Raw genomic sequence first — 24342 nt, forward strand, 5'->3', positions numbered from 1 at the left:
GCAGGAAGGAGCTTGGCACATTCCAGAAACTGAGGGGCAGCCAATGAGAAAATGCATGGCATTCATTTGAATAGTCTCACTGGAGGTAAATCTGCATCATCCTCTCAGGGAACAGTCAAAATATCTTCAGAGCAAAGAATAAGAGAGATGATAAACCTGGGGAATACATTTTTCTTAAGAATTGGGTGTCTGTTAAGTAATGAGACCAGCTTCTTTCCGTGACTCTGAAGCTATTAGAGGTGATTTGTTCCAGAAATGTGTTGAGAACTGGTGACATTGCTGTAGCAGGTGTAACGCCTCTGCACTCCCTATGTGAGTCTGTTGCTCTCAACCAGTGATTCTCAATGGTGGATGATTTTGCCACCAGGGTACGTTGTGTAATATCTGACAGTGTTTTTGGATGTCACTGGGATTGTGGATACGTTTGGCATCTACTGGGTAGAGGCCAGGAATCATTTTAAACATCTTGCAATGCATAGGGCAGCCCCCTACAGCAAAAAACAAAACAAAACAAACAAACAAAACAAAACAAAAACAACAACAAAAAAATCTAGCCCAAAATGTCAATAATACTGAGGCTGAGAAACCCTGTTCTAGACCTGGCATCCAACCAATACAGCACATGGAGACCATGGTGTCTGTCTGTCACCACCTCAGCCAAGTTATTTATTTCTGGCTACCAGGATCAGTGTGCATACTTAAAATAATTTTTTACTTTTAAGTCTGCCATCCCGTTCTTATTAATCAACTCCCACCCCACGGTCATCTGTCTTCCACAGTGCAATAACCTCTATGATGTTCTCTCCTTCTCTGCTTCAACCCAGAGTCCTCCCTTCCCCACCTCTCAGACTCTCCCACTGTGCCATGTGGAAGTGTCACAACACAACCACATGCTCTGCTGTATCATCACCTTGTCCTGAAAAGCTCTGTTTGCCTCCGATTTCACTGAGACCCATCCTCCTCTGAGGACCATTTCCCTTGTAGCCCTCTCAAAGTAGTGGCATTATTATTTCCTCACATCCCATGTATTTCAAGGATGGGTAGAGAGATTGTCATCCTCCTAGGGCATGGTTTTGCTTCTAGACCATTACTCCACAAATTGTTTGAGAAAGCTGCAGCCACAAAAACAACAAAGACATGCTCTTCTGAAGATGGTGCCCTTTATCTCTCTCCTCTTTCTAACTGTAGTCGGGGTCATTGTTTATTCACTGAGCATTTCGGCACTTGGCTTGCAGTCTTCCTCCTCATCACAAACCCCTCACTACACCCCCAGGGCCCTCATGTCAGCATGTAGGATATGTCTGCTTCATGGTCCTTGGACCCTAAATCTGCTTATCTCCAAAGACCTTCTCCCTGCACTCAGCCACCCAGTTTCATGGCCACACCTCAGACCTTGTCATCCTCAGTAATTGCTCTGTTTCTGAAATCACGCTATCAGCCATTTTACTCTTACCACAGCCTCCTCTCCTTTTTCAAAGTATGGTTGAACTTTGACCTCATTGTAATGTCTCATTTTCTGGCCCTGCTACTTTCTACCAACCCATCCCGTCTTTCCTTTCCTCATTTTCCTTCTTAAGCAGTTTAGATTCTATCACTGTTGCTAAACCCTTAAGTTCTCTCATTTCCTGTATTTTTGATGCATTTGCTTGAGAAAACCCCAATCCAGATGAACCGAGCTATTCATTTTTCCATGCCTACCTTGTCTAGTGGAGACCAGTTCCACAAAAGTCTTTAGATTCAACAAGCCAAAAAGTGCCCAGAGTTTTAGTATGTGATTCTGGTCCACTGATTCCCTGCCACTCAAGAGGCAATACTTTCCCACAACTAGGCCCAAACCTGCCTCTGTGCTTCAAACTGATCTTTCATGTCTTCTCAGCAACCTTTGAGTGTTGCTTGTTTCTCAGCCATGTTCTTGATATACAGCTGTGTTGTCACCTTCCCTATGCAGATGAGTCGCAGATTTACATCTCTAGCAAAGACTCCTTTCTGAGTTCCAGATCCATGAATCAAACTACATATTTGACATCTGTGCTTTGATGTCTTAAAGACAACTCAAACTTAACATGTCCCAAACCAAATTCATCATCATTCTATTCTACAATTCTGATCCTCTTTCATTTGTTTCCTATTCTGGAAATATCAAGTTGTATAAGCCAGAAATGTAGGCGTCCTCTGGAAATCTTCCTCCCACTCACCTCCATATATGATCTAACACCAAGACCTGTAGATTTGCCCTCTAAATAGCTTTTAATCCCATTCACCTTTCTGAAACTTCATCCAAATGCTCCTTGGGCTCCAAGGCCCAACTTCATCACTCACCTGAACCACAACCACACTCCAGGTCTGCTCTAGTCTGGCCCAGTCTCCCCTCCTGCTCTTGGTACTACAGCTTGAGTGACCTTTTCTGTGACTTCCCATTGCCCTTAGGATAACCTGGCCCAGAATTCCTGCACAAGTGGGCTCAGGCCTCTGCTGCTCGGGCCTTACCTGCACCATGTTCTCCTTTGTCCCTAGCTGTTAACTTTCTGTAGACACTCTATGAGGGCCATGCTCCCTCCTGCCACAGGATCATAGCATTTGCTGTTCTCCTGCCTGGAAAACCTTCTCTTTCATTTTTAACAGATTAACTTGTTCTCATCCTTCAGCCAGCAGCTCAAGTATTATTTCTTTAGGGAGGCCAGATTATTTGATTAATATGTAACTGCCCCACTACACTGAATGTTCCATGAGAGCTGCTACCACATATGGTTTGCTCACCATTTTATCCCCGGTATCCAGCACAACACCTGGCACAGGCTTAATAAATATTTGTTGGATAAATGAATGAGGGAAGGAAGGAAACAAAACTATTCATTTATAATTAAGTTCCTTTCTACAGAGTTTTCATTATTTAATAATTGTCTAAGCATACTGTATCTTCTTTGCTTATTACTATGACCATTGCTATTAATTGATCAAGTTCATTTTAAAGTGTTTATAAATTATAAAGTGTTCTATAGAAATGAAATTATTTTATTATAGGGTCTTTTAATATCTTGCCACCTTAAATATAATTTTTAAAATATTAATGACTTTAATTTTCATGAAAGGATTTTGACTACATAATTTAAGTGATTTAAGACACTCACTTGATAGTTCACCAATAGACTGAATTGAGATAATTATGCATAATTATTACTGTCAGATTTTTTTTGTCCAGATTTTTTCTTTCTTGTGTAAAGTAGCCTAGTTAAGAAATGAGAATCTTTATGCCACTTGGTTGTTTTTAATATGTAAGTGTGTAACACCTTATTGGTAGTCTTACTTAAAAACTACTGCATATTTTTTATATATCCAGGTTGTAGGTAAACACTGACGTAGAAATTGACTTGAATTTTAAAATTTGAAATGCAGATGTTTAAAACCATATAGCTGTTTTTGGAATTTACAACTTTAAAACTGACTGAACTTAGTCAAAATTCTTTCCATGAACATCAAACCCTATAGGATTTCTGTGGCCAAAAATGTTAACTCTGTGACCTCAGAGCAGCAATTTGCACTAAAGCAGTGATTCAGTCTGAGTAGGGAATATGATATAATGAACATCATTCTCTGCATTTGATTTATTAGTTTTTGTGATCAATTCCAGAATGAAAGTTAAAGGCTTAAAGTTATGAATAATCCTCTTTCCTGAGACCTCGTTTATTTATTTCCCCATTACTGGATACTGACATATGGCTGATCAAATGGTTGCTCCCTGGCATTACTAAAAAGCTATCTTACTGCTCAGGGAGTCTGGGGCTTTCCACTGTTGCATGAGGGCCTATGTGGGGCCCTGTGAAATACAGGGACAGCAGTTTGCACAGGCAGCCTAACGGGGGTTGCCTAAAGCCCTTATAGTGTTCAGGTGGAAAAAAATAGAGGGACATATATCCCTGGGAACTCGTAGAGTATCCAATAGAACCATAATGAGAAGCATATCTATAATTTAAAATTTCAGGTAGCTATATTAAAAAGGGTAAAAAAATTTTTTTTTCTGTTGTTGAGATAGAGTTTCACTCTTGTTGCCCAGGCTGGAGGGCAGTGGCGCGATCTCGGCTCACTGCAACCTCTGCCTCCTGGGTTCAAGTAATTCTCCTGCCTTAGCCTCTTGAGTAGCTGGGATACAGGCATGTGCCACCACACCTGGCTAATTTTTGTATTTTTAGTAGAGACAGGGTTTCACCATGTTGGCCAGGCTGGTCTTGAACTCCTGACCTCAGATGATCCGCCCACTTTGGCCTCCCAAAGTGCTGGTGTTACAGGTGTGAGTCATCATGCCCAGCCCTAAAAAAGATAAAATTAATTTTAACAATATATTTTATTTAACCCAACATACCCTAAATATTATAATTTAAACATGTAATCAGTACAGAAATATTGAGCTATTTTGCTTTCTTTTGTTCATATTGTCTTTGACATTCATTGTGCATTTTACATGTATGGTACATCTCAATTTGGACTGGCCATATTTCAAGTGCTCAGTGACCATGTGTGGTTAGTGTCTACTGTATAGGTGTATCCCTACAACAGAGGATTACTATTGTATTGATACAATATAATACAATAGGGTGTTACTATAGTATTAATATAGCATATACTCTTTTGTACTGATGCAGTTCTAGGGCATCCCTCAGAGAGAGAGGTTGCATTGGGGAAGCCAGGACACTCTCTGCACTCACCGATGAATTATGAGGTGGTAACATGGCTTCTGTGGGAGACCTTTTCCAGTTTTAGGATGACACTCAAATCTGTGTTTCCTTGAGAAATATGGTTCTTGCTTTCAGTCTTTTTTCCAGAAATTTAGAAGTTTTAGGATATACTTTTCCTTCCTTTTTCTTTATTTCCAAAAATATTGGGGGACATTGCTCTAAGTTGAGAGGCTTAGTTTGCTAATTTGATATACGTTCTAGATGCTGAGGGAGCTGTTTGCAAGCATGTGTCTGCTCCCCATTTTAATTTAGACATAGTGCATTACAGTCTTCGATCTATCTCCTCCCCGGTTTATGACTATTGACTTGGTGAAGTGGGCCTGCTCCCTTCCAGCTATGTTCTGTGGCCACGTGTGCCTTAACATTTAGAGGATTGAGGTGTTTTACAAATTTACTTCCAAGAGTTGAGTGGGAAGTTACTTTCAGAATACAATAATGATTTGTTGATTAAGAGGCCTTTATTTCTTGCCAAATGTTGGAATATTTGTTTCTGCTTTTAAGGATCCCTAACATATTGGTTCCAAAATATTTGGGATCTTGTGCCAACTGTTGTCTTAAATATTTGGCTTGTTGTTTTCTTGAAGCTTGAATTTTCAAGCCCAGCTGAATGATCCTGTGAAATTGTGCAGCATCACTATTGTTTAAAAGCTGAGCCTTTTATTCTTTGCCAAATTTCAGTTTACAGCTGCTCTTTTTCTGGCAAGATTTATTCACTCTCAAGAGACATATAAAATGCAAATACCGATTCAGTCTTAATAATAAGGACAGGAATTGTGGCACTATATTTGGAAAATGAGTAAGGAAAGTTTTTAAGGCAATTATCTTAATATATTCTTTGGCTCCACTACAAATGAAATTTTGATATACATTTATTTAACATTTAAGGTGATATAAAAGGGGAGAAAATAAGTTATGAAAGTTTCAAATATATTTTCTAAGTTTATAATGATTAGAATCTATTTTCTATCCCAAAACTTTCAGTCACAGTATGAAGATAAATGTTTTTGAAGCAAAATTTCAAACATTTCTTACTGCTGTGTCATGTTCTGTTCATGTATATTATTCTAAAAGGCTGATTTTGAGATTCATTATACATAATATAAAGTTAATAGGGACTTACATGATTTTTTCTCCTTAAGCATAGGTTTTTGAGATCTTTATGATTGTCTTTTTTTTTTTTTTTTAGACAGAGTCTTGCTCTGCTGTTGCCCAGGCTGGAGTGCAGTGGCATGATCTCAGCTTACTGCAACCTCCACCTACTGGGTTCAAGCAATTCTGCCTCAGCCTCCTGAGTAGCTGGGATTAAGGTGCGTGCCACCATGCGTGGCTAATTTTTGTATTTTTAGTAGAGATGGGGTTTCACCATATTGGCCAGGCTGGTCTCGAACTCCTGACCTCAAGTGATCCACCTGCCTCAGCCTGCCAAAGTGCTGGGATTACAGGCGTGAGCCACCGTACCTGACCTCTTTTTTTTTTCTTCTTTAAGCAGGAGAAGGAGTTACATTATTATATTCTTGGTGATAGGTTCTCAAAATACCAGATGTCGGACCTTCAGTTTTTCTATCTGTAAAATAGAGATAATAATAGTACCTGCCTCACGGTGTTGTTGTGCAGATTACATGAACTAGTCGTTGTAAATCACTAAGAATAGTTCATGGGACATGGTGAGCACTATGTGTTTCTCAAATATATTATAAAGTCATCCTTTTAGGAAAGATTTTTCAAAGACTATCCTAAAGCTTTACTTGGCCGATCCAATGTTTCTATTACTATTCCATTTCTTGATTTGAGATGCTAATTAATTGAGTGATGCTAATTAATCTCCATTCTAGACTTTGCTTAGAAACTTGCAAAAAATTATTTATGCTTCTGAATGCGGTTTTTAATTACTGATTTTAAAGTCTGCCTATAGCTTGAGCTACTAGATGAATATTCAATGACAGTAACCATTTCAAAACTCACTGCTACATTTCAACTGAAAATAATCCTCCCACCTTCCCACAGGAACTTCCTATATCATCACCGTCTGTCAAGTTTTTTCTTTCCATATTTCTGACATTTCTGATGCTTCCCAGTCAAAACTGTCCAATAAAGCTTAATGACTGCCTTCTGGCATTTCACAGGAAGTAGTTGGTTAATTTTAAGATGGTGATTTGTACCTAACTGTAATTTACCAGCCAACTGGCACTACAGGCTGAGCAGAGCCCTGCCAAATAAACCCACCATGCAAACTAGGCTGGTGGCAACTCTGGCTCCCCTGAGAAACTCTTTCACAGTCAGAGGGAGGGGTTGGATACAAGAATTACCAACATGGGAGAGACAATGCTTAATCATCCCAACGGTATTTTTACTCAGCTTTGAGATGGATCTGCTGGCCAGAACCAGGGCTTGGTGGCTCTTGCTTTCACTCTGGGAGTAACCTATTCCTGGCAGATCACTTGTCTTAGTCCAATACCAGTTCTGAGATTTTAGAGCACTGTGTAGATTCCCATTGACATAAACTGGAAATGTCCACAGCTGTCTATAAAGTGAAAGTTTGCATTTTGTGTTTGTGGCATTACTTGTGTATTATTGTAGAATGATCTAGAGCTTCACCTAGGACTTTTGAAAGGACACAAGGATAAATGTTTTAGGTTGGGGTAGAGAGTGAAGGGGTAAGTTTCACAATATGTAAGGTTAGCAATCTCACAAAGTAGAAACAAAAAGAAAATTATATAGTCATTCATAAATCCAGTATAATGATCACACATAGAAACTAAACGCTGATAATAGATAAATTTTACTTTCAGCTTTAAATTTGTTTTCATTTACAATGCATTCCTTTTGATGTTCTTATGGTGCACAATTTCCCAAGTTTAATAATAAGCTTCTCTGGTTTAATTGCCTTTTACATGGAATGGTCACTTGCAGCCCTTCTTGTCCTAACATTTGCTCAGTTTTCTTGTATATGTTAACAGAGTCTTGTGTCCTGTGGGAGACATGGTAAGGTACAAAGGTGGGGAAGGAATCAGGGAATTAGAGAGGACAGAGTGGGAAGGGTCACACACACATATACACATGCCCAGATGCACATCCAGAGGAAGTTTTGCACTCAGAGATGTTCACACACTGAAGGGATGGGGACCAGAAACAGAGGCTTGCACGTCCAGACACCTGGGTCAGTATGCAGCCACAGATGAACACACACAAACACAAATGCAGACAGAGAGGCACCAGTAAAAGAGAGAAAGACCCTGCAAGGAGGGGAGCAGAGAGAATAAGAAAAAGGGAGAACAAGAGAATGGTGGAGAGAAAGAAAATGAGGGAACAGATGGTCACACTCATAGAGTGCACTGGAACCCGTGTTGCCTCAGTCGATGTTCAAGGAATGAGGGAGCAGCAGGCCCACAGGGCTGGTAAAAGGAAAAACATTGACTCGATTGCTCTCCTTTGTAGTATTCAAGAAATGCTGACGGGCCAGAGGCTCTGCCACTCCGAATCTCACAATGACAGTGTCCTGGCAGCGCTGAATCAGCAGAGGAGTGATGGCATCCTCTGCGACATCACCCTGATTGCTGAGGAACAGAAATTCCATGCTCACAAGGCAGTCCTAGCAGCATGCAGTGACTATTTCCGGGTAAGTCAGCATAGTTTGTTTGTTTCTCTTAAAATATTGATAAAGAGAGGATGACAATGTTTCCCAAGCTGTCACTAAACCAGGAGCCAATTAGGTGGTACCCCCAGAGCTGAGTGGTGGGGGCCGTTGTTGTTTCCTGAGTAGAATGCATCCTGGCGCCCCACTGGGTCCTCTCTGGGCAGGGCACCTGGATGTCCCTCCAATGTAGAACAGACCTCCCCTGGCATCTGAGCCAAGGAGTGCTTGGCACTTTACCACCATGAGACAATGTGGCACTGTAGTGCTCCATGTGCGGGTGCAAACTGGAGTGAGAGGATGCTTCTGGATTCAGGATCAAAGACCAAGCTATAAGACAATTTGTTAAAATTTAAAAGTCTTTAAGTATATGTAGTGTTTCTGATATATATATATATATATCAGAAATATATATACCATATATATCTATATCTATCTATTTATCTATCTATCTATCTATCTATCTATCTATCTATATATATATTTTTTTTTTTGGAGACAAAGTCTTGCTCTTTCACCCAGGCTGGAGTGCCAATGGTGCGATCTTGGCTCACTGCAACCTCTGCTTCCTAGGTTCAAGCGGTTCTCCTTCCTTAGCCTCCTGAGTAGCTGGGATTACAGGGACATGCCACCAAACCTGGCTAATTTTTGTAGTTTTAGTAGAGACGGGGTCTCACCAAGTTGGCCAGGTTGGTCTGGAACTCCTGACCTCAAGTAATCTGCCTGCCTCGGCCTCCCAAATTGCTGGGATTACAGACACACACCACAGCGCCCGGCCTATGTATACTCTTAGTGCTTTCTAATTATTTGCTCCAAGGACAGAGATTCATAGGCCTAATGGACCTTCATGGTCAGTACATGTGGCTAATGAAGACACATCTTGTTTACCAGAGCTTTGGGGTTGATTTCCAGCAGCAAATTATATGTGGTAATAAGATTGCTGTTTTTCTTGAAGATGAAAGTACACAATATGGTGATAGCTGATTAAATGCCACTTATTAGCACTTCTTGTAATTCACATGGTGAGCAAAGGATTTTATATGCATATCTCACTTAATCCTCACAACAACCCATTGTGCACATATATATACATACTATTAAAATCACCATTTTGCATATATGGAAACAACAAAGACTAAGTAATTTGCACTAACTCAGAGGATAAGTAAGAAGTCATATAGCTCCTAAATGGCAGATCTGGAATTGAAATCTATATTTGACTCTTAACGAGTGTGATAGTCTGCTTCATATATGGACATAAAATAGCAAACCTGGACATTTATTAGCCAGAATGTTTTGAAATATTAATTTCTAAATATACATTATTTCAATGCCTATTTAATTTTCTTTTCAATGTTTTTTCAGTTAACAAGTGACTAATACTTTTGAAACATAATGGTATGAATCTCCATATAAATGGGAATATAAATAAATTTAATTGTGTTGTGTTGTTTTTTTAATTTCCCCCAGTAAAGTCTAAATGTTACAGACACCAACTTAGGCCCATGAGCAATTTGTTGATTGGTTTGAATATTTCTAATAATACTGTTGCTTTTGTTATTTAAGAGACAATATCAACTGCACTTAATTGCCAACTAGCAGTCACAGAGAATTTTCAAAGATGCCAAATCATAGAAGACAGCCTTTTTTAAAAAGCGTATTAAATGTGATGAAATTGAGTAATGTAGAAGATAAAGAGGTAATTACTTGAAATGTCTGTTTCTGAAATAAAAAGTAGGGATTTAATTCTAAACTACAAAGATGATACAGAATATCTGTAAAGTGGCCTTTTAGTTCCATTAATATAATTATACATTTCACACACCCTCACTCACATTGTCAGGTATTCTTCTTTCAGAAAGGTCATATTATTCAGAGGGGCTTTTGAATCAGCAAAACACTTTAGATTGTATGCAGATTATGGAATAGGAATTTTGTCTTTTAATGGACCATAATATAGCCTTCTTGGTGTTAACTTCTCTCTACTTAGGTTTCAGTATTGAATTTTTTTTTTTGAACTTTTATTTTAGGTTCAGGGGTACATGTGCAGGTTTGTTATATAAGTAAATTATGTTTCATGAGGTTTTGGTATACAGATTATTTCATCACCCACCCAGGTAATAAGCCTAATACTCAATAGGTAGTTTTTCAATTTTCTCCCTTCCCCCAACCTCCACCATTAAGTAGGCCCCAGTGTCTGTTGTTCCCTTCTTTGCATCCATGTATTCTCAGTGTTTAGCTCTCACTTATAAGCGAGAATATGTGGTGTTTGGTTTTCTGTTCCCGTGTTAGCTAGCTTAGGATAATAGCCTCCAGCTCCATCCATGTTGCTGCAAAGGACATGATCTCATTCTTTTTTATGACTGTGTAGTATTCCACAGTATATACATACCACATTTTCTTTATCCTGTATACCACCGATGGTCATTTAAGTTGATTCCATGTCTTTGCTATTGTGAATAGCACTACAGTGAACATACACATGCAGGTGTCTTTATGGTAGAATGATTTGTAATACTTTAGGTCTATACCCAGTAATGGGATTGCTGGGTTAAATGGTAAAACTGTTTTAAGTTCTTTGAGAAATTGCCAAACTGCTTTCCACAATGACTGAACTAATTTGCATTGCCACCAGCAGTGTATCAGCATTCCCTTTTCTCCGCAACCTCTCCATCATCTGTTATTTTTTTACTTTTTAATCATAGTCATTCTGACTGGTGTGAGATAGTATCTCATTGTGGTTTCAAGTTGCATTTCTCTAATGATTAGTAATGAGCACTTTTTTATATGCTTGTTGGCTGCATGTATGTCTTTTTTGAAATGTGTCTGTTCATGTCTTTTGCCCACTTTTTTTATGGGGTTGTTTATTTTTTGCTTGTTAATTTGTTTAACTTCTTTATAGATTCTGGACAGTAGACCTTTGTCAGATGCATAGTTTGCAAAATAATTTCCCATTTTGTGGGGTGTGTTCTTTGATAGTTTCTGTTGCTGTCCATAAGCTCTTTAGTTTAATTAGGTCCCATTTGTCAATTTTTGGTTTTGTTGGAATTGCTTTTGGTGTCTTTGTCATGACATATTTGTCAGGGCCTATGTCCAGAATAGTATTTCCTAGATTATCTTCCAGGGTTTTTATCATTTTAGGTTTTACATTTAAGTCTTTAATCCATCTTGAGTTGATTTTTGTACATGGTGAAAGAAAAGGGTCTAGTTTCAATGTTTGACATATGGCTAGCCAGTTATTTCAGCATCGTTTATTGAATATGGTCTTTTCCCATTGCTTGTTTTCGTTGACTTTGTCAAAGATCAGATGGTTTTAGGTGTGCAGCTTTATTTCTGGGCTCTCTATTCTGTTCCATTTGTCTATGTGCCTGTTTTTGTACCAGTATCATGCTGTTTTGGTTATTGTAGCCTTGTAGTATAGTTTGAACTTGGGTAATGTGTCTTCAAACTATACTACAAACAATACTACAGCTTTGTTCTTTTTGTTTAGGATTGCTTTGGCTATTTGGGCTCTTTTATGGTTCCATATGAATTTCAGAATAGGTTTTTTCTAATTCTGTGAAAAACATCATTGGTAGTTTGATAGGAATAACATTGAATGTGTACATTGCTTTAGGCACTATGGCCATTTTCACGACACTGATTCTTCCTATCCATGAGCATGAAATATTTTTTCACTTGTTGGTATCATCGCTAATTTCAATGAGAAGGTTTTGTAATTCTCTTTGTAGAGCTCTTTTACCTCTCCGGTTGGCTGTCTTCCTAGGTATTTTATTCTTTGTGTGACTATTGTGAACGAAATTGCAATCTTGATTTGGCTCTCAGCTTGGATGTTGTTGGTGTATAGAAATGCTACTGATATTCGTACATTGATTTTGTATCCTGAAACTTTGCTGAAGTTGTTTATCGGATTTAGGAGATATGGGGCAGAGACTATGGGAGAGTTCTAAGTATAGAATCACATCATCTGCAAACAGGGATAGTTTGATTCCTCTCCTCCTATTTGGATGCCTTTTATTTCTCTCTGTTTCCTGATCACTCTGGCTAGGACTTCCAGTACTATGTTGAATAGGAGTGCTGAGGGTAGGCATCCTTGTCATGTTCTAGTTCTCAAAGGGAATGCTTCAAGCTTTTACCTATTCAGTATGATGTTGGTGTGGGTTTGTCATAGATGGCTCTTGTTAGTTTGAGGTATAGTCATTCAATGCCTAGTTTGTTGAGGGCTTTTAACATGAAGGGAAGTTGATTTTTATCAAAAGCCTTTTCTAAATCTATTGAGATGATCATGTGGTTTTTGTTTTTAGTTTTCTTTATGTGATGAATCACATTTATTGATTTGCGTATAGTGAACCAACCTTATATTTCAAGTATAAAGCCTACTTGATTGTGGTGGATTAGCTTTTTGATGTGCTTCTGGATTTGGTTTGCTAGTATTTTGTTGTGGATTTTTACATCTATGTTCATCAAGGATATTGGCCTGAATTTTCTTTTTTTGTTGTGTCTCTGCCAGGTTTTGGTATCAGGATGATATTTGTCCCATAGAAAGACATACAGAGGAGTTTTTCTTCCTTTGTTTGTAAAAGTAGTTTTAGTAGGAATTGTACCAGCTCTTTTTTATATATCTGGTAGAAGTCAGCTGTAAATCCATTTGGTCCTGGGCATGTTCAGGTTAATAGGTATATTAGTCCGTTCTCATGCTGCTAATAAAGACATATCTGAGACTGGGTAATTTATAAAGCAAAGAGATTTAATTGACTCACAGTTCTGCAGGGCTGGGGAGGCCTCAAGAAACTTACAATCATGGCAGAAGGGGAAGCAAACATGTCATTCTTCACGTGGTGGCAGCAAGAAGTGCAGAGCAAAGTGGCGGGGCAGGGGGGCGGGGGGGAAAGCCCCTCATAAAACCCTTAGATCTAATGAGAACTCACTCACTATCACAGGAACAGCATAGAGGTAACGGCCCCCATAATTCAATTACCTCCCACCAGGTCCCTCCCAGGACACATGATGATTATGAAAGCTACAGTTCAAAATGAGATTTGGGTGGGGATAAAGCCAAACTATATCAGTAGGCTTTTTCTTACTGCTTCAAATTTGGAACTTCTTATTGGTCTGTATAGGGATTCAAATTTTTTCCTGGTTCAATTTGGGAGGTTGTATGTTTCCATGAATTTATCCATTCCCTCTAAATTATAGCTTGTGCACATAGAGGTTTGTAGTTGTCTTTGAGGTTTTTTTTTGTATTTCTGTGAAGTTGGAAGTAATATCCCCTTTTTCATTTCTGATTGCATTTATTTGGATTTTCTGTCTTTCTTTTATTAGTCTAGTTTGCTGTCTATCTTATTTATTCTTTTGAAGAATGAACTCCTAGTTTCATTGATCTTTTATATGATTTTTAGAATCTCAATTTCCTTCAGTTCAGCATTGATTTTGGTTATTTCTGGTTTTTTGTTAGCTTTGTGATTAGTTTGCTCTTGTTTCTCTAGTTTTTCTAGGTGTGATGTTAGATTGTTAAAGTGACAACTTTCTAACTTTTTGATATGGGCATTTAGTACTGTAAACTCCTCTCTTAACACTGCTTTAGCTCTGTCTCAGAGATGCTCATGTGTTGTATCTTTGTTCTCATTATTTTTAAATAATTTTTTGACTTCTACCTTAATTTCATTGTTTACCCCAAAATCTTTCAGGAGCAAGTTGTTTAATTTCCATGTGTTTGTGTAGTGTTGAGTGATTTTCTTAATATTGATTTCTATTTTTATTGCACTTCGGTCTGAGAGTGTGATAAGTATGATGTCAGTTTTTTTTAATTTGTTGAGGATTGTTTTATGGCTAATTGAGTCATCAATTTCAGAGTATGTGCCATGTGCATATGATAAAAATATATATTCTGTTGTTTTTGGATGAGGAGTTGTGTAGATATCTGTTAGGCCCATTCAGTCAAGTGTTGAGTTCAGGTCCTGAATATCTTGGTTAGTTCTCTGCCTCAATGATCTATCTAATAGTATCAGTGAGGTGTTGAAGTCTCCCAGTATTATTATGTGGTTATTTAAGTCTCTTTATAGGTCCCTAAGAATTCTGTTTATTAATCTGGGCGCTCCTGCGTTGGGTGAATATATGTTTAGGATAGTTATGTCTTTTTGTTGAATTGGCCCTTTACCATTAGGTAATGCCCTTCTTTGTCTTCTTTTATTGGTGTTGCCTTAAAGTATCTTTTATCTGAAATTAGAAGAGCAACCCTGCTTTTTTCCATTTTCTGTTTGCTTGGTAGATTTTTCTTTATCCCTTTACATTGAGCCTTTGGGGGTCATTGCATGTGAGATGGGTCTCTTTTTTTTTTTTTTTTGAGACGGAGTCTGGCTCTGTCACCCAGGCTGGAGTGCAGTGGCGCGATCTCGGCTCACTGCAAGCTCCGCCTCCCGGGTTCACGCCATTCTCCTGCCTCAGCCTCTCCGAGTAGATGGGACTACAGGTGCCTGCCCCCACGCCCGGCTAATTTTTTTGTATTTTTAGTAGAGACGGGGTTTCACAGTGGTCTCAATCTCCTGACCTTGTGATCCGCCTGCCTCGGCCTCCCAAAGTGCTGGGATTACAAGCGTGAGCCACCGTGCCCGGCCAGAGATGGGTCTCTTGAAGACAGCACATCATTGGGTCTTTCCTTTATCAAACTTGCCACTCTCTGCCTTTTAATTGGGGCATTTAGTTAATTTGCATTGGAGGTTAATATTGACGTGTGGTTCTCCTTGAAGAGGTCCTTCGCATCCCTTGTAAGTAGGATTCCTAGGTATTTTATTCTCTTTAAAGCAATTGTGAATGGGAGTTCACTCATGATTTGGCTCTGTTTGTCTCTTACTGGTGCATAAGAATGCTTGTGATTTTTGCACATTGATTTTGTATCCGGAGATGTTGCTGAAGTTGCTTATCAGCTTAAGGAGATTTTGGGCTGAGACGATGGGGTTTTCTAAATATACAATCATGTCATCTGCAAACAGGGACAATTTGACTTCCTCTTTTCCTAATTGAACACCCTTTATTTTCTTCTCCTGCCTGATTGCCCTGGCCAGAACTTCCAACACTATGTTGAATAGGAGTGGTGAGAGAGGGCATCCCTGTCTTGTGCCAGTTTTCAAAGGGAATGCTTCCAGTTTTTGCCTATTCAGTATGATATTGGCTGTGGGTTTGTCATAGATAGCTCTTATTATTTTGAGATACGTCCCATCAATACCTAATTTATTGAGAGTTTTAGCATGAAGGGTTGTTGAATTTTGTCAAAGGCCTTTTCTGCATCTATTGAGATAATCATGTGGTTTTTGTCGTTGGTTCTGTTTATTTGCTGGATTACGTTTATTGATTTGCGTATGTTGAACCAGCCTTGCATCCCAGGGATGAAGCCCACTTGATCATGGTGGATAAGCTTCTTGATGTGCTGCTGGATTCAGATTGCCAGTATTTTATTGAGGATTTTTGCATCGATGTTGATCAGGGATATTGGTCTAAAATTCTCTTTTTTTGTTGTGTCTCTGCCAGGCTTTGGTATCAGGCTGATGCTGGCCTCATAAAATGACTTAGGGAGGATTCCTTCTTCTTCTATTGATTGGAATAGTTTCCGAAGGAATGGGACCAGCTCCTCCTTGTACCTCTGGTAGAATTTGGCTGTGAATCCATCTGGTCCTGGACTTTTTTTGGTTGGTAAGCTATTAATTATTGCCTCAATTTCAGAGCCTGTTATTGGTCTATTCAGATATTCAACTTCTCCTGGTTTAGTCTTGGGAGGGTGTATGTGTCCAGGAATCTGTCCATTTCTTCTAGATTTTCTAGTTTATTTGCATAGAGGTGTTTATAGTATTCTCTGATGGTAGTTTGCATTTCTGTGGGATGGGTGGTGATATCCCCTTTATCATTTTTTATTGTGTCTATTTGATTCTTCTCTCTTTTCTTCTTTATTAGTCTTGCTAGCAGTCTATCAATTTTGTTGATCTTTTCAAAAAACCAGCTCCTGGATTCATTGATTTTTTGAAGGGTTCTTTGTGTCTCTATTTCCTTCCATTCTGCTCTGATTTAGTTATTTCTTGCCTTCTGCTAGCTTTTGAATGTGTTTGCTCTTGCTTCTCTAGTTCTTTTAATTGTGATGTTAGGGTGTCAATTTTAATCTTTCCTGCTTTCTCTTGTGGGCATTTAGTGCTATAAATTTCCCTCTACACACTGCTTTGAATGTGTCCCAGAGATCCTGGTATGTTGTGTCTTTGTTCTCATTGGTTTCAAAGCACATTTTATTTCTGCCTTCATTTCGTTATGTGCCCAGTAGTCATTCAGGAGCAGGTTGTTCAGTTTCCATGTAGTTCAGTGGTTTTGAGTGAGTTTTTTAATCCTGAGTTCTAGTTTGATTGCACTGTGGTCTGAGAGACAGTTTGTTATAATTTCTGTTCTTTTACATTTGCTGAGGAGTGCTTTACTTCCAACTAAGTGGTCAATTTTGGAATAAGTGCGGTGTGGTGCTGAGAAGAATGTATATTCTGTTGATTTGGGGTGGAGAGTTCTGTAGATGTCTATTAGGTCTGCTTGGTGCAGAGCTGAGTTCAATTCCTGGATATCCTTGTTAACTGTCTCATTGATCTGTCTAATGTTTATAGTGGGGTGTTAAAGTCTCCCATTATTATTGTGTGGGAGTCTAAGTCTCTTTGTAGGTCTCTAAGGACTTGCTTTATGAATCTGGGTGCTCCTGTATTGGGTGCATATATATTTAGGATAGTTAGCTCTTCTTGTTGAATTGATCCCTTTACCATTATGTAATGGCCTTCTTTGTCTCTTTTGATCTTTGTTGGTTTAAAGTCTGCTTTATCAGAGACTAGGATTGCAACCCCTGCCTTTTTTTGTTTTCCATTTGCTTGGTAGATCTTCCTCCATCCCTTTATTTTGAGTCTGTGTGTGTCTCTGCACGTGAGATGGGTTTCCTGAATACAGCACACTGATGGGTCTTGACTCTTTATCCAATTTGCCAGTCTGTGTCTTTTAATTGGAGCATTTAGCCCATTTACATTTAAGGTTAGTATTGTTATGTGTGAATTTGGTCCTGCCATTATGATGTTAGCTGGTTATTTTGCTCGTTAGTTGATGCAGTTTCTTCCTAGCCTCAATGGTCTTTACAATTTGGCACGTTTTTGCAGTGGCTGGTACTGGTTGTTCCTTTCCATGTTTAGTGCTTCCTTCAGGAGCTCTTTTAGGGCAGGCCTGGTGGTGACAAAATCTCTCAGCATTTGCTTGTCTATAAAGGATTTTATTTCTCCTTCACTTATGAAGCTTAGTTTGGCTTGATATGAAATTCTGGATTGAAAATTCTTTTCTTTCAGAATGTTGAATATTGGCCCCCACTCTCTTCTGGCTTGCAGAGTTTCTGCTGAGAGATCAGCTGTTAGTCTGATGGACTTCCCTTTGTGGGTAACCCAACCTTTCTCTCTGGCTGCCCTTAACATTTTTTCCTTCATTTCAACTTTGGTGAATCTGATAATTATGTGTCTTGGAGTTGCTCTTCTCGAGGAGTATCTTTGTGGCATTCTCTGTATTTCCTGAATTTGAATGTTGGCCTGCCTTGCTAGGTTGGGGAATTTCTCCTGGATAATATCCTGCAGTGTTTTCCAACTTCGTTCCATTCTCCCCGTCACTTTTAGGTATACCAATCAGATGTAGAGTTGGTCTTTTCATATAGTCCCATATTTCTTGGAGGCTTTGTTGATTTCTTTCTATTCTTTTTTCTCTAAACTTCTCTTCTCACTTCATTTCATTCATTTCATCTTGCATCACTGAAACCCTTTCTTCCAGTTGATCGAATCAGCTACTGAGGCTTGTGCATTCATCATGTAGTTCTCGTGCCTTGGTTTTCAGTTCCATCAGGTCCTTTAAGGACTTCTCTGCATTGATTATTCTAGTTAGCCATTCGTCTAATTTTTTTTCAAGGTTTTTAACTTCTTTGCCTTTGGTATGAACTTCCTCCTTTAGCTCAGAGTAGTTTGATTGTGTGAAGCCTTCTTCTCTCACCTCGTCAAAGTCATTCTCCATTCAGCTTTGTTCTGTTGCTGGCGAGGAGCTGCATTCCTTTGAAGGAGGAGAGGCACTCTGATTTTTAGAGTTTCCAGTTTTTCTGCTCTGTTTTTTCCCCATCTTTGTGGATTTATCTACCTTTGGTCTTTGATGATGGTGATGTACAGATGGGGTTTTGGTGTGGATGTCCTTTCTGTTTGTTAGTTTTCCTTCTAACAGTCAGGACCCTCAGCTGCAGGTCTTTTGGAGTTTGCTGGAGGTCCACTCCAGACCCTGTTTGCCTGAGTATCAGCAGTGGAGGCTGCAGAACAGCTGATATTGGTGAACAGCAGATATTGCTGCCTGATCGTTCCTCTGGAATTTTTGTCTCAGAGGAGTACCCAGCCATGTGAGGTGTCAGTCTGCCCCTACTGATGGGTGCCTCCCAGTTAGGCTACTCAGGGGTCAGGGACCCACTTGAGGAGGCAGTCTGTCCATTCTTAGATGTCCAACTGCGTGCTGGGAGAACCACTACTCTCCTCAAGGCTGTCAGACAGGGACATTTAAGTCTGCAGAGGATTCTGCTGCCTTTTGTTTGGCTGTGCTCTGCCCCCAGAAGTCGAGTCTACAGAGGCAGGCAGGCCTCCTTGAGCTGTGGTGGGCTCCACCCAGTTGGAGCTTCCTGGCTGCTTTGTTTACCTACTCAAGCCTTGGCAATGGGGGGGCGCCCCTCCCTCAGCCTGGCTGCCACCTTGCAGTTTGATCTCAGACTGCTGTGCTAGCAATGAGCGAGGCTCTGTGGGTGTAGGACCCTCAGAGCCAGGTGTGGGATATAATCTCCTGGTGTGCCATTTGCTAAGACCATTGGAAAAGCACAGTATTAGGGTGGGAGTGACCCGATTTTCCAGGTGCTGTCTGTCACCCCTTTCTTTGACTAGGAAAGGGAATTCCCTGACCCCTTGCACTTCCTGGGTGAGGCGATGCCTCGCCTTGCTTCGGCTCATGCTTGGTGCACTGCACCCACTGTCCTGCACCCACTTTCTGACACACCCCAGTGAGATGAACCCGGTACCTCAGTTGGAAATGCAGAAATCACCCGTCTTCTGCGTCGCTCATGCTGGGAGCTGCAGACTGGAGCTGTTCCTATTTGGCCATCTTGGCTCCACCCCCCAGTAGTTTGTATTTCTGTGGGATCAGTAGTGATATCCCCTTTATCATTTTTTATTGCATCTATTTCATTCTTCTCTCTTTTCTTCTTTATTAGTCTTGCTAGTGGTCTATCAATTTTGTTGATCTTTTCAAAAAACCAGCTCCTGGGTTCATTGATTTTTTGAAGGGTTTTTTGTGTCTCTATTTCCTTCAGTTCTGCTCTGATCTTAGTTATTTCTTGCCTTCTCCTAGCCTTTGAATGTGTTTGCTCTTGCTTCTCTAGTTCTTTTAATTGTGATGTTAGGGTGTCAATTTTAGATCTTTCCTGCTTTCCCTTGTGGGCATTTAGTGCTATAAATTTCCCTCAGCACATTGCTTTGAATGTGTCCCAGAGATCCTGGTATGTTGTGTCTTTGTTCTTGTTGGCAAACCACTGCTCAATGAAATAAAAGAGGATACAAACAAATGGAAGAACATTCCATGCTCATGAGTGGGAAGAATCAGTATCGTGAAAATGGCCATACTGCCCAAGGTAATTTATAGATTCAATGCCATCGCCATCAAGCTACCAATGACTTTCTTCACAGAATTGGAAAAAACTACTTTAAAGTTCATATGGAACCAAAAAAGAACCTGCATTGCCAAAACAATCCTAAGCAAAAGAACAAAGCTGGAGGCATCACGCTACCTGACTTCAAACTATACTATAAGGCTACAGTAACCAAAACAGCATGGTACTGGTACCAAAACAGAGGTATAGACCAATGGAACAGAACAGAGCCCTCAGAAATAATGCCAGATATCTACGACTATCTGATCTTTGACAAACCTGACAAAAACAAGAAATAGGGAAAGGATTCCCTATTTAATAAATGTTGCTGGGAAAACTGGCTAGCCATATGTAGAAAGCTGAAAGTGGATCCCTTCCTTACACCTTATATAAAAATTAATTCAAGATGGATTAAAGACTTACATGTTAGACCTAAAACCATAAAAACCCTAGAAGAAAACCTAGGCAATACCATTCAGGACATAGGCATGGGCAAGGACTTCTTGTCTAAAACACCAAAAGCAATGGCAACAAAAGCCAAAATAGACAAATGGGATCTAATTAAACTAAAGAGCTTCTGCACAGCAAAAGAAACTACCATCAGAGTGAACAGGCAACCTACAGAATGGGAGAAAATTTTTGCAATCTACTCATCTGACAAAGGGCTAATATCCAGAATCTACAGTGAAGTCAAACAAATCTACAAGAAAAAAACAAACAACCCCATCAACAAGTGGGCAAAGGATATGAACAGACACTTCTCAAAAGAAGACATTTATGCATCCAAAAGACACATGAAAAAATGTTCATCATCACTGGCCATCAGAGAAATGCAAATCAAAACCACAATGAGATACCATCTCACACCAGTTAGAATGGCGATCATTAAAAAGTCAGGAAACAACAGGTGCTGGAGAGGATGTGGAGAAATAGCAACACTTTTACACTGTTGGTGGGACTGCAAACTAGTTCAACCATTGTGGAAGTCAGTGTGGCGATTCCTGAGGGGTCTAGAACTAGAAATACCATTTGACCCAGCAATCCCATTACTGGGTATATACCCAAAGGATTATAAATCATGCTGCTATAAAGCACATGCACACGTATGTTTATTGTGGCACTATTCACAATAGCAAAGACTTGGAACCAACCCAAATGTCCAACAACAATAGACTGGATTAAGAAAATGTGGCACATATACACCATGGAATACTATGCAGCCATAAAAAAGGATGAGTTCATGTCCTTTGTAGGGACATGGATGAAGCTGGAAACCATCATTCTCAGCAAACTATCACAAGGACAAAATACCAAACACCGCATGTTCTCAGTCGTAGGTGGGAATTGAACAATGAGAACACACGGACACAGGAAGGGGAACATCACACACCAGGGCCTGTTGTGGGGTTGGGGGAGTGGGGAGGGATAGCATTAGGAGATATACCTAATGTTAAATCACGAGTTAATGTGTGCAGCACACTAACATGGCACATGTATACATATGTAACAAACCTGCACGTTGTGCACATGTACCCTAAAACTTAAGTATAATAAAAAGAAATATTGACATGTGTGGATTTTCCTGTCATTGTGTTGTTAGCTGGTTATAATGCAGACTTGATTGTATGGTTGCTTTATTGTGTCAGTGGCCTATATACCTAAGTGTTTTTGTGGTAGCTGGTAATGGTGTTTCATTTCCATATTTAGCACTCCCTTAAGTCCCTACGGTAAGCCAGGTCTGTTGGTAATGAATTCCCTTAGCATTTGATTGTCTGAAAAGGCTTTTATTTCTCCTTCACTTATGAAGCTGAGTTTGGCTGGATATGAATTTCTTGGATGGAATTTTTTTCTTTAAGAATGTTGAATATAGGCCCCAATCTCTTCAGCCTTGTAGGGTTTCTTTTGAAAGGCATGCTGTTAGCTTGATGGGTTTTTCTTTGTATGTGATTTGCCCTTTGTCTCTAGCTGCCTTTAATATTTTTTTCTTTCATGTGAGCCTTGGAGAATCTGACAACTGTGCGTCTTGGGGATGGTCATCTTGTATGGTATCTTGCAGAAGTTCTCTACATCTCCTGAATTTGAATGTTGGCCTCTCTAATGAAACTTGGGAAATTTTTCTGGATAATATCCTCAAATATGTTTTCCAAGTTGTTTTTTTTCCGCCCTCTCTTCCAGGGATACCAGTTTGTCTTAGATGTGGTCTCTTTACATAATCCAATATTTCTTGGAGGATTTACTCATTTTTTAAACTTTTGGCTGACTGAATTAGTTCAGAAACCAGCCTTCAAGCTCTGAGATTCTCTCCTCAGCTTGGTCTATTCTGCTGTTAAAATATGCGATTTTTATTATGAAATTCTTGTACTGTTTGTCAGCTCTATCAGATAAGTTTGGTTCTTTCTTATAATGGCCATTTCATCTTTCAGCTCTTGTATAATTTTATTGTAATCCTTGGATTCCTTGGATTGGGTTTCAACTTTCTCCTGAATCGCGATGATCTTCATTCTTATCCACATTCTAAATTCTCTGTCTGTCATTTCAGCCATTTCAGCCTGCTTAAGAACCCTTGCTGGGGAACTAGTGCAGCTGTTTGGAGAAAAAGACACTCTGGCTTTTTGACTTGCCAGAGTTTTTGTACTAGTTCTTTCTTATCTCTGTGTGCTGATGTTCCTTTAACAGTTATAATTTGAGCACATTCAGTTGGCCTCTTTTCTGGATGTTTTCAAAGGGCTGAGGCTTTGTGCAGGATCTTTATTTGCAGCTGATTTCTTGTCCGTGTTTTTATGGGGGTGGGGGGTATATTAGCAAAGTATTTTTGGTGTTGAAGTTTGGGCTGTGATCCAGTAAATGGCGCTTAAGCATAATGGTAGGTTCTTGCTCAACCACGTGGCTCCTCTGTATTTCCTCTCGATTTCAGCTGTGCTCCCTCTTAGTGCTCTGAAAGTGTAGTTTCTTCTCCCAGCCAATTTCTGGCTGCAGATCTTGGATTGGCACTCCTAGGGTGCACATTGCAGCTCTGGGGTGAGCTCAGGCTTTGTGTGCCCTCTCCAACTTGGAGGCAGCAGGGGGAGGGACCTTGGCAGTGGCTGTGGCAGAGGGCCATTCACTTGTCTCTTGGGGCTCCAGCCCAGAGAAATACAGAGCTGCTACCAGTTGGTACGATTGACCCAGGGTTGGGCAGCTGTGTTATGAGCCCAAGCTGGGGTGGCGGGGGGGCTTGCTTGGTGATGAGCAGGAAGCACTGGAGGCTCACAGGTGAGCTAGACTGGCCTCTTCTCTTTAAGATGGCTGTGGTTGCTGGAGGTGTAGGTAAAGCACTCAGGGTCTTTGTTCCTTCCTTAGTCCAAGGGCAGCAAGGGAAGTACTACTGCAGTGGCAGTGGCAGAGGGGCTTTCGGTTTTGTCTAGGAGCTCCACCGCAGAGAATCACAGACCCGTTGCTAATGGGAATGTTTAGTCGGGGCTTGTGGTGACTGCATTACTGGCCCTGCTTGGTGAAGTGCAGGGGGTCAAGGCCTCATGGGGTGGAGAGACTGGGCTCCTCTCCTTATGGCGGCTTTGGTGCTGGGAGTGCAGGTGAAGCCCTCAGGTTCTTTGTTCCTTCCCCAATGCAAGGGCAGCAAGGGCAGGACCAGTGCACTGGCGGTGGCAGAGGGACTGTTGGTTGCCTCTGGGAGCCCCTCCCCAGGGAAACTTAGAGCCACTAGCAGTGGAAATGCGCAGCTGGGGGTGGGGTGGCTGCTCTGCAATTCCAGCTGAAGGGTCCTTCCTGGGGAAGAATACAGGGTGGGAGCGCACAGGGAAGAGACATTGGGTTTCTCTCCGTATGGTGGCTGGGTGTGCTAGGGATGTCAGCATAGCAACCAGGCCCTTTGTTCCTTCCCCAATGCAGTTAAGGGTGGTACCATCGCAGCTGTAATGGCAGAGGGGCTATGGGTTGTCTCTGGGATTTCCTCCCCAAAGAACACAGAGCTGCCACCAACTGACATGTTCAGGCCAGGGCAGGGCGGTTGTGCTAGGCGCCCAGGTGGAGAGACCCTGCCCATTGCGGGGTAGTAGGGTGGGGATCTGTGTGGAAAACTGGCCGCTTTTCTGTAAGGCAGCTCTGCCTTAGTGCCTGATCACTGCGTTCCTTCCCAAGCCGGCTCCAGAGCAGCAAAAGTAGTAGCTTGCCTGTTACCTCCGGGAGATCCCTTCCAAGAAAGTGCAGAGCTGCTACCGCTACCGCGGAGAGCCCTAGCAGGGAGTGGCCAAGGTCGCAGATCTAGAGGCCCT

General features: G+C 40.5%; 1 protein-coding gene across 5 annotated transcripts in view; it reads left to right on the forward strand.

Annotated features, from left to right (window-relative positions):
• The window catches only part of KLHL32 (kelch like family member 32), a 227001-nt gene that overhangs the window by 43843 nt on the left and 158816 nt on the right, over positions 1–24342 (forward strand). For all 5 annotated transcript variants that reach the window (XR_004029329.1, XM_003258357.4, XM_030809480.1 and 2 more), the window contains one exon: positions 8166–8346. Coding sequence is in view for 3 of the 5 variants with exons in the window: in XM_003258357.4 (XP_003258405.1) it covers positions 8166–8346 (181 nt within the window). In the remaining 2 variants the exon portion in view is untranslated. The remainder of the gene's footprint in view (positions 1–8165; positions 8347–24342) is intronic.

Source organism: Nomascus leucogenys, chromosome 3, assembly GCF_006542625.1.
Source record: "Nomascus leucogenys isolate Asia chromosome 3, Asia_NLE_v1, whole genome shotgun sequence".
Classification (NCBI taxonomy): domain Eukaryota; kingdom Metazoa; phylum Chordata; class Mammalia; order Primates; family Hylobatidae; genus Nomascus; species Nomascus leucogenys.